Below are 11,068 nucleotides of genomic sequence, written 5' to 3'. Positions count from 1 at the left end.
TGGGGAAGAGGCGGGGCCAGGGCGAGAATTTGGGGAGGGATCCAATGGGGGAGGGAAGGGGTGGTGCCGGGCTGGGCCGGGAGGACGCGAGGGCAAAATGTGGGGACAGTTTGTGTCCTGACCGATGTTCAGTCGGGACGCGGGACAAACAAGTAAATATCGGGACAGTCCTGATAAAATCGGGACGTCTGGTCACCCTGCACTCGACTCTACACTGTTTAGAACTCTCCCTTGTTCAAACTGCTTCCGGCCAGAGAGACAGAGCTGCAGATACTTGGATCCTCAAGAAAAAAAATAAACGTCCCCTTCCCCTAAAGAAAAGTGTTCAGCTACTCCAGCCTTGTTAGGAGTGAATCCACCTTCTTCCCCAGCTAAGAGGTCGCTCCCTCCCTTGCATTCTGCAGCCCTGATTGCTGCTTTTCTGCTCCAGGTACATCCATAGGCGCTGACTCCGGGGGTGCTCTGGGGCTGGGGCACTCATGGGGAAAAATTGGTGGGTGAGTTGCACCCACTGGCAGCTCCCCGGCCCACCCCCTGACCCCAGCTCACCTCCACCTCTGCTCCACCTCTGCCTGCTCCCCTGAGCGTCCTGCGGCTCCGCTTCTCCCCCCAGCTCCCAGCGCTTGCTGCTGCAAAACTGCTGTTACACGGCAGCAAGCGCGGGGAGGGAGGAGGAAGAGGGGAATGTGGTGCGCTTGGGAAAGAGGTGGGGTTGGGGTGTGGATTTGGGGAAGGAGTCCAATGGGGCAGGGAGAGGGCAGATGTTCAGCAGGGGTGGGTGGGGCGGTGGTGGAGTTGGGGTTGGGCCAGGGGCGTTGAGCACCCCCTGGCACCAGGAAAAGTTGGTGCCTATGGGTACATTCCCCCACTTTTGTTTTAGTGTCAGTTTCCTGTTGACACAGACATATTGTTAATCACAGAATATCAGGGTTGGAAGGGACCACAGGAGGTATCTAGCCCAACCCCCTGCTCAAGCAGGACTAATCCCCGGACAAATTTTGGCCCCAAATACTGAAATGACCCCCTCAAGGATTGAACTCTCAACCTGGGGTTTAGCAGGCCAATGCTCTACTGAGCTATCCCGTCCCAACCCATAAGCAGGAAAAGCAAATGCCCCCTTCTTTTATATTCCTTTAACTGTCCCTCCTCCCCAGCCAGGTTATGTGTGTACCTCTCCCTCCTCCCAGCCCACGTCTGCTGCTGATCCCTGCTGGGGAAGGGAGGGGAGGGAAACGGCCAAAGGGGATCCTCGGCATCTGGCCTTCAACTTCAGAGTAGAGGGAGGCAGAGTGAAAAGGAGATTGCAGGGAGTTGCCCGCAGAGCAGCGGGCACAGGTGGGAGAGGTGCAGATGCAGAATGGGGCAGCTCAGAACAGCTGCTCCCCCCGGGGCACCAGCCTGCTCCCCAGGAAGCCCCAGCACATTCCCTGCTAGCATAGGTGTGGCCTTCTGCCTGCGCCGGAGGGTGCTCGACCTCTCCTTAACCCACCCCCATTCCAGCCCCTTCCCCAAACTCCCCACCCCAACTCCACCCCCTTCCTGCCCCATTCCAGTGGTCCCCAACCTTTTGATGGCCAGTAACACAATCATGTTTTCAGAAGAGTGTGACGGGCACCAACAATTTTTCAAGCCTTATTTCATGTTTGTACATTAAATAAAATGAAAAACATCATAATTATATTATAGAATATATGAATCCATAAGATAAAAAGGACAATTTCACATGTAAAAGGTATTAATTAAATTATTCGGCAATTACTCTTTCACCGTACTATGTGATTTTGCTCTTTTTTATCTACCTGTAAGAAAAATTAAGGAGTTTTTACAAAATAAATATCATAAACAGTTTTCATCTTATTTATTTTAAAAAAAGTAAAACATTGTTGAACTGCTGGTTGAAATATATTGATTATTCTTACTTTAACATAGAATGAAGCCTGCAGCCCCGGAGTTCTCTGTCCTCGGCAAGCACAGTGACACGGTTTCTCTCCGGCTTAAGCCGCGGCCCTGTGCTTGCCGGGGACCGAGAACACTGGTGCCCACAGCCTGCAGCCCCGGAGAAGCCGGAGAGAAGCCGCGGCCCTGCGCCTGCCGGGCACAGAGAACAGCGGCGCCCGCAGACTGCAGGCCCAGAGTTCTCTGTCCCTGGCAGACACGAGGCCGCGGCTTCTCTCTCCTACTGGGCACTAGGCGGGTGCATATAAATGCCCCGGCGGGCACCATGGCGCCCGTGGGCACCGCGTTGGGGACCACTGCCCTATTCCAACCCCTTCCCCAAATCCCTGTCCTGACCCCACCTCTTCCCTGCCTCCTCCCCTCAGCACGTCACATTCCCACTCCCCCCTCCCTCCCGGAGCTTTTACACCACGAAACAGCTGTTTTGTGGCGGCAAGCGCTGAGAGGAGAAGCGGAGACGCCATGCGCTCAGAGGAGGAGGCGGAGGCAAGGTGAGCTGGGGCAGGGAGCTTGGTTGCCGGTGGGTGCAGAGCACCCTCCAATTTTTCCCGTGGGTGCTCCAGCCCTAGAGCACCCATGGAGTCAGCGTCTATGGCTGCTAGCTCACTGAGTCAGACAAAGACACCCCTCCTTGCTCTTTTCCCTTCCCAGCCCACCTCACCCCAACCCAGCCATCCCCAGCCAGGTTCCTCCTCCACACCACAAAGTCCCATGCCCGGCTCTACCAAGCTCAACTCCACCCCCCTCTTCCCAGCCTCCAGAGCCTGTTCCCAGCCTTGCTCAACCCCCCTGCCGGGCCTCACTCCCCTGGCCCTCCTCAATCACATGCTACAAACTTTTGCTCCTGGCTCTGGCTGGTCTCTAGGGCCCCCGCCACAGGCAGGGAGGGGCTCCGCGCAGCTCTGAGCTCCCGGGAGGAAGTGAGGGGGGCGCTGGGTAGAGCCAGAGCCCTCAGCCAGCCTGCTGAGGGATAATTCAATTCCAGAGGATGGGAACAGGGTCACTGAGCCCCCTTGGGAGACGCAGGCAATGTTGGGATATGTACATATATAACCCATCTATCCATGTAACGTGTTATAGGTCTTGCGACCTAGTGTGGCTGGAGTGTGTTTCGACATGAGTGCATGATTTGCATTTTGGCAACCAAAGCGAGAACTGAAGGGTGAATGGGTCAAAAAGAACTGTTTATAATACACCAGTTTTGTCATGTCCCTGGAAAAAAATGAAGAATCGGCCAAAAAGGAAATGACACCAGCAGGACAGCTTTAAAACTGTGTAAGAATTGGAGAAAATGGCACCCCTTGGATTCTGGCTTCCTGCCCAAGACTGGCTCCTTGGAGTTGCAGATGAAGGCCCAGGACAACAGAGACTCCTCCATCTCCTCCATATAATAAAGGGTTCCACACTAAAGGGTTCCACAAGCTCATAGACCTTCCAAAGAGAATGGGATACGGCTGGGAGTCAGTATTCAATCCATCATTGCTCCGGATGGCTGCCAACACCATCGGTAATTTATTGTCCCAACCTTTGTGCACCACTTTGCGAAGGGCTTGCTTGATAATCTGATCCATCCTTTCTACTGTCCCTGACAATTGAGGATGGTAGGGGATAGGCAGTTGTTGCTTTACTCCTAAAGCTTTTAACATTTTTATTCTTTTCCTATAAAATGTGCTCCATATTCTGAATCAATTACTTTTGGAGCCCCGTATCTACTAAACAGAACTTTCCACAACTTCTTGGCGGTGGTCTCTGCAGAAAGATTCCTGGTGGAAACTGCCTCCACCCAGCCAGAAAAAGAATCTATTATCACTAATAAATACTGATTCCCTCTTTGGGCTTTAATATAATCAACCTGTATTCTACTCCATGGCCCTGCAAGTCTTTGGTGCCACAAGGGTCCCACATTCAGTGGTCTATCCCTGTCTGCTGCCCATCTTATGCTGCTTTTAACCAAATTTTCTACGTTCCCTCGCACCTTAGGCCGTATTCCAAACTGGTTTTACCTTAAAAGAGAGTATTTTCTATTCCTCGGTGGGCCATAGACTGACACAGGTTAATGATCTCTTCTCTTTACAGTTTCTCGGGTACCCACTTTTCCTCTCCCGTTTCCTTATTCACTGCAGAACCCCCTTTCATACTCCAGGTTCTCCAACTTTAGGTTTAGCCTTGTGTTTTATGGAGTCGTGGACCCTTTAAATCACCGCCCAAATCCTGGGGCTCCCAGCTGCTGCTGCTATCCCGAGGCTCTGGCAGCGATTTAAAGGGGCAGGGGCTCTGGCTGCCACTACTGCAGCAGAGCCCTGGGCCTTTTACATCAATGCCGGAGCCCCGGGGCTCCCGGCCACTGCCGCAGCTCCCGCCATGATTTACAGAGCCTGGGGCTCCCAACCACTGCTACCGCAGCCAGAGTCCGGGGCCCTTTAAATCTCAGTGTAAAGGGGCCAGGGATTTAAAGATCCCACCAATTCCGGTTGAGGCCCCTCCCTCTGCTTAGGACTCCCGCATATCGCTAAATCCTTTAAGTCACTTTCACCCCTGACCATTGGAAGGGAAACAGACGTGTGGGGGGAAGGCTGTTGGCAGAACCTCAAGTCGCACATGCCAGGGGCAGTTCAGGATTTAGCCAAAGCCAAAGCAGTTGAGGATGTCGGCTGGTTCCTCCTCTCTGTTTTGCCCTGCTCAGCTTCCCTTTCAGGATCAGGATGATGAAAGCCCAACTGTGCCATGTGGGTCCTCCTGGCTGCACTGTACTGAGTGCGACTAGCTGGAAACTCCGTAACTTACCAAACGACACAGCAACATCAGCCAGTTTTCGACTCCCAGCCTTGCGCCCCAAGAATGTGCATATTGGACTGTTCAGTGTGGTCACTGAGATGGACAAACTCAGTCATCAGTGGGTCACCCCCACAGAGGGGCCGGATTAGGCCACAGCCTTGTTCTCTCTAGTCAAATCCCTCAGACACTTCAATGAAAACACACAGGTCCGGACAAAATACTAAAACCACTTTACTAACTGGAGCAAGGGGGTTTTCAGGGATTAGGAGGGAGAAGGATGTCAAAGGTCAGAACTGGTTAAAACTAGAAAATTGCAGTTCACAGTTCTAAAACTAGAACTGTTGCAGGCAGTTCACAGTTCTGAGTACCCAGGCTGGATTCCTTCCAGCCTTGGTCCTTCCTCCCTACTCCACGGCCCCTGTTGCCTTTCAAGGCGGATTCTTGCCTTCTGTAAAGATGGGAGGAGAGGTAAAAATGGAGGCAATTCTCCCTTGTGCTTTTGTACCACTCTCCTCTTTGAGGTACACCCCCAGCCAGGGGGTAGGCGACAATCAGTCTGTGGCCTAATTGAGCATCCAGCCATCGTTCTGGTGAACTATAACTCTCTTGTTCCCAGCACCACAGCTGGTGAAGGGCCAGCTGAGCAATTACTGGCCACTTAGCACCTAGCTGGTGTGCAGGTGCCGCTGTCTCTGCGGAGCTCCTCTGTGGGCGTTTTCCAGCTTTACAGCATGTAACAAACATACAGCAAACTCTCCGAGCCCCATGGACAGTGCGGAAAGACACATTTTAATGGAACAATAATATTCAGCAGGCGATAACTTTCCCTATGATACCTCACAAGACATACTTTGGAGAAGATTTATCATTTTGTAAATGTGGTGACCATAATAGTGTAGACCAGTGGTTCTCAAATGCGTTTCATCAGCAACTCACCACCCCAGATTCTTTGTGTCTTTGGTCATTACGCCCGCACCCTCACAAACACATATATCGCCACCCAGCTCTAACGGCAGAGCAATTGCTGGTGAAGGTCACAGCTCTGAAGTCCTCCAACAGCAGCACAGAAGTGAGGGTGGCCACGTGAAAAGTGATGTTCCTCAATAAGCAGACTTATCACCCCATTGACACCTACTTCTGTGCTGCTGCTCCACCTCTGTTTGAGAGCCTGAGCATTTATCCCCACCTCCCAGATGGGCCTGTTCCTCCTTCATGAGCCCCAGCCACCTTTAAAAAACAAAAAACAAAAAGAACCCACACTGATCACGCCTCCCTTGACACATTCCTGTCCCTCCTTTGGGAGGCTCTGCCCACAGTTTGAGAATTGCTAGTGTAGAGAGTCACCGTGGGGATTGGTAGCCAAGATGGTAACACCTGCTCCTTTCCGTCTCCGGGATCCCCACAGAAAATGTCCGAGCAGGAGAGGGGAACAGATCCGATTAACACTAACCTCGCAAAACACATTCTGGGGATTTCAGCTATAAACATTCCCTCCATCTTTCAGACCCTATCCGCAGCGAATTCAATGACACTGAGCTAGAACTAGGCAGGTGGCATGGCTGATGGGTATAATCTCTGAATTATTGATCCCTGATTTAACAGAATACAGGAACTCTTTGGATAGCTAAACATAGACTACTACAGTTACCCCTCTTAGAATCATAGAATATCAGGGTTGGAAGGGACCTCAGGAGGTATCTACTCCAACCCCCTGCTCAAAGCAGGACCAACCCCAACTACATCATCCCAGCCAGGGCTTTGTCAAGCCTGACCTTAAAAACCTCAAAAGAATGAGATTCCACCACTTCCCAACGTAACCCATTCCAGTGCTTTACAATCCTCCTAGTGAAAAAGATTTTTCTAATATCCATCCTAAACTTTCCTCACCCAATTTGAGATCATTACTCCTTGTTCTGTCATCTGGTACTAATGAGCACAGTCTAGATCCATCCTCTTTGGAACTCTTTCAGGTAGCTGAAAGCAGCTACCAAATCCCCCACCTTTCTTCACTTCTGTAGACTAAAAACAACCTCTCGCTCCTCTCTTCTCTCTCTCATCATGTGCTGTGCTCCAATTTTTTCTTTTTTCCATTGGACCTCTCTTCCCTTTTTTTTCCCTTTTCTGTACTGTGGGTACCCAAAAACAACACAATACTCAGGAGGAGACACCAATGTTGAATGAATATGGAATGATCACAGGAACCCCTTGAATGATGGCGCCCCTTAATCTCCTGGCTTATAAAGTCAAATAAATATACATCTCAATACATTCACTGCTTTCCTCAGAGCACATCCACAGAAGGCAATCAGTAGTTACTTCATAACTAACTCTTTCAATCTTCATACTTTCTTTCACATCTTTCAAAACTGCTATATAGCTACTAAGGTAGCTTCACACTTTAAAATCTCTTCTAAAAGTTGAATCTCAGGAATTTACTGCAAGTTGCTTCTTTTTTTCGTTATGTGTCACAGAAGCTGTGTGGATCTTTCACGCTTTAATAAGGTCAAGGTCAGACTGAAACTTTTCCCGTAGTCCAAGCACCTCTGGAGTCTCTCTTGTGTGGATTGCCTGATGTTGAACAAGCTGTGACCTTTGTATGTAACTCTTCCCACAGTCCAAGCACTTGTGTGGTCTCTCTCTTGTGTGGATTGCCTGATGTTGAATAAGATGTGACCTTTGTATGAAACTTTTCCCACAGTCCAAGCAACTGTGGGGTCTCTCTCCTGTGTGGATTGCCTGATGCTTAACAAGGTTTGAACTCTCTGTGAAACATTTCCCACAGTACAAGCACTTGTGGGGTCTGTCTCCTGTGTGGACTGCCTGATGTTTAACAAGGTGTGACCTTCTTAGGAAACTTTTCCCACACTCCAAGCACTTGTGCGGTCTCTCTCCTGTGTGGAGTGCCTGATGCTTAACAAGGTTTGAACTCTCTGTGAAACATTTCCCACAGTCCAAGCACTTGTGGGGGCTCTCTCCTCTGTGGATTGCTTGATGCTGAATAAGATGTGACCTTCGTATGAAACTTTTCCCACACTCCAAGCACTTGTGGGGTCTCTCTCCTGTGTGGATTGCCTGATGATAAACAAAGCTTGACCTTTCTATGAAACTTTTCCCACAGTCCAAGCACTTGTGGGGTCTCTCTCCTGTATGGATTGCCTGATGATAAACAAAGGTTGACCTTCGTATGAAACTTTTCCCACAGTCCAAGCACTTGTGGGGTCTCTCTCCTGTGTGGACTGCCTGATGTTTAACAAGGTGTGACCTTATTAGGAAACTTTTCCCACAGTCCAAGCACTTGTGCGGTCTCGCTCCTGTGTGTAATGCCTGATGACGAACTAAGTCTGACCTTCTTATGAAACTTTTCCCACACTCCAAGCACTTGTGCCGTCTCGTTCCTGTGTGTAATGCCTGATGATGAACTAAGTGTGATCTTCGTATGAAACTTTTCCCACACTCCAGGCACTTGTGGGGTCTCTCTCCTGTGTGGATTGTCTGATGAGAAACAAAATCTGACCTTCGTATGAAACTTTTCCCACACTCCAAGCACTTGTGGGGTCTCTCTCCTGTGTGGATTGCCTGATGATAAACAAAGCTTGACCTTTGTAAGAAACTTTTCCCACAGTCCAAGCACTTGTGGGGTCTCTCTCCTGTGTGGATTGCCTGATGTTTAACAAGGTGTGACCTCCTTAGGAAACTTTTCCCACACTCCAAGCACTTGTGGGGTCTCTTTCCTGTGTGGATTGTCTGATGATAAACAAAATCTGACCTTCGTATGAAACTTTTCCCACACTCCAAGCACTTGTGGGGTCTCTCTCCTGTGTGGATTGCCTGATGATAAACAAAGCTTGACCTTTGTAAGAAACTTTTCCCACAGTCCAAGCACTTGTGGGGTCTCTCTCCTGTGTGGATTGCCTGATGTTTAACAAGGTGTGACCTCCTTAGGAAACTTTTCCCACACTCCAAGCACTTGTGGGGTCTCTCTCCTGTGTGGATTGCCTGATGATAAACAAAGCTTGACCTTTGTAAGAAACTTTTCCCACAGTCCAAGCACTTGTGGGGTCTCTCTCCTGTGTGCATTGCCTGATGCTTAACAAGGTTGGACCTTTGTAAGAAACTTTTCCCACATTCCAAGCACTTGTGGGGTCTCTCTCCTGTGTGGATTGCATGATGTTTAACAAGGTGTGATCTTTGTAAGAAACTTTTCCCACAGTCGGAGCACTTGTGGGGTCTCTCTCTTGTGTGGATTGCCTGATGTTTAACAAGGTTGGACCTTTGTAAGAAACTTTTCCCACAGTCCAAGCACTTGTGGGGTCTCTCTCCTGTGTGTAGTGCCTGATGACGAACTAGGTGTGACCTTCTCATGAAACTTTTCCCACAGTCCAAGCACTTGTGGGGTCTCTCTCCTGTGTGTAATGCCTGATGAGAAACTAGGTGTGACCTTCGTATGAAACTTTTCCCACAATCCAAGCACTTGTGGGGTCTCTCTCCTGTGTGTATTGCCTGATGTTGAACAAGGTCTGACCTTCGTAGAAAACTTTTGCCACACTCCAAGCATTTGTGGGGTCTCTCTCCTGTGTGGATTGGCTGATGTTTAATAAGGTTTGACCTCTCTTTGAAACTTTTCCCACACTCCAAGCACTTGTGGGGTCTCTCTCCTGTGTGGATTGCCTGATGTTTAATAAGGTTTGACCTCTCTATGAAACTTTTCCCACAGTCCAAGCACTTGTGGGGTCTCTCCCCACTGTGGCTTAACTGATGTCTAATTATTTGTGTCTTTGAAATGCAACATTTCCCGCACTCGAGGGATTGAGAGGGTTTTTCTCCAGTGTGGCCTCTCCCGTGGTTATTAAGATCTGAGAGCTTATTGAAGCTTTCCCCATGGTCCAAGCACTGAAGGGGTTTCTCTCCAGTATGGATTGTCTGATGTGTCACAAGCTGTGATCTCACAATGAACCCTTTCGAACACTGAAGGTAGTGCCAGGGAGTCTCTTCCTTGGCATCCTCCTCTCCTCCCGCACTGTTAATAGATTCATCCACTTTCTTCCCTGGGTGGTTTCCCAGAAGGCTCTCTGACCTGTGCCAATTTCCACAGGCTTCTTCGGGTTCGAAGCACTGGGAAAAATTCCCTTCAGCTCTTCCCACAAAGGTCCCCTCCGGTTCCACTTCCCCGGGACCTTCCTCATGATGATTCCCCTCCTCATTCTCAGTCCCTCGCTCAGCACCTGCTGGAAGAGACACAATCCAGACAGGAGTCATTGTGCTGGGGAGAAAGAGGAATAGCACCGAGAGAAAACCCAACACAAAGACTCAGCAATTGGACTCTGCCTCCACATCCCTCCCAAACACTCACAGGGAAGGAAAGCTGGGAAGCAAATTCCTGCAGGTAAGAGGCTGGGTGGAATGGCGTGAGCTATATCTGATGACTGCAGCCCTGTCCTGTCTGAAACGAGGAAGAACTGAGGGTTTTTACTCACACCATATTTGGGGAGTCTCAACTTTTTCCTTCATTCCCTAAATGGTTCTGTGTCAGTCCTCACCTGTATGGGGGCATCTCGGAAGCCTTCTGTCATTGCAGGTCTGGAGATCGGGCAACCAAGGCTCTTCCCCTCGTTCCAGCTGGACAATCAGTTCAGGTTTGGGAAGGGGAAATCCTGTGCAGAGGGTGAAATCAGACCAGATCAGGGTGCATGGAGCATTGGTGGAGTATTTGTCAGAAAGGACATTCTGTGAGCGGAACCTGTCCCTGTGCTCTGCTGGAGGAACGTGCAATCCAAGAAGACAGGAAAACGGTCACTGAGCCACCATGCGCAGAGGAAGTTGTCTGGGGAGGTGAATTGAATTATTACTACACCCTCACTAGGCGTTCCCAGGATCTGTGCGCTCTGGGGGCCTTGTCGACTCACACACGGCTCTGGACTTAAACCCCTGCCTCTTTCTAACCTGCAGAGCCCAGAGCCCTCACCAGGGCTGGAGCTAGTCCCAACGAGGGAAGTGAACAGGGATTGTGCATGCAGCCGAGAAACAACACAGACAGGACAATGCTGGATTAATGCCCCTTTGAAAGCTGGAGGGGTGGGGATGGTTTAGCTTCTCCCTTGGGTGTTGACACCCATGTTCCACTGGAGGGGCACGGAGATGCAAGTCTCTCTCACATGGCAGCTGTGCATTATGGAACCCACTCACCTCTGATTTAACTGACATGGGAAGAACATGACCAGATTGAGACAGGCAGACCACAAGGCTTCTAGTATCTGAGGGGACAGGAATCCCTTACCCAGCGAGGTCACCATCTCGTAGTTCTCCTGCATGACATCCCTGTAGAGGGCTCTCTGAGCGG

At 50.1% G+C, this 11,068-nt stretch overlaps 1 protein-coding gene across 2 annotated transcripts; it reads right to left on the bottom strand.

Annotated features, from left to right (window-relative positions):
* Window positions 1-6,526: 6,526 nt before the first annotated feature.
* On the bottom strand, window positions 6,527-11,043 carry LOC120382854 (zinc finger protein 850-like). Of its 2 annotated transcripts, none has more exons than XM_039500278.1 (4): window positions 11,006-11,043; window positions 10,269-10,382; window positions 7,252-9,956; window positions 6,527-6,582 (listed from the first exon to the last, which is right to left on the bottom strand). In XM_039500278.1, exons 1-4 carry the CDS (start codon window positions 11,037-11,039, stop codon window positions 6,574-6,576), a joined length of 2,862 nt encoding a protein of 953 aa, XP_039356212.1. In that variant the 5' UTR covers window positions 11,040-11,043; the 3' UTR covers window positions 6,527-6,573. The 2 variants fall into 2 exon arrangements, with proteins under 2 accessions (XP_039356212.1, XP_039356213.1); XM_039500279.1 differs by having other exon boundaries at window positions 7,252-9,953.
* Between the last annotated feature and the right edge of the window lie 25 nt (window positions 11,044-11,068).

Source organism: Mauremys reevesii, linkage group 15, assembly GCF_016161935.1.
Source record: "Mauremys reevesii isolate NIE-2019 linkage group 15, ASM1616193v1, whole genome shotgun sequence".
Taxonomy (NCBI): domain Eukaryota; kingdom Metazoa; phylum Chordata; order Testudines; family Geoemydidae; genus Mauremys; species Mauremys reevesii.
Note: the sequence above shows the minus strand (reverse complement) of the source record. Positions and strands in the feature narration are given on the sequence as shown.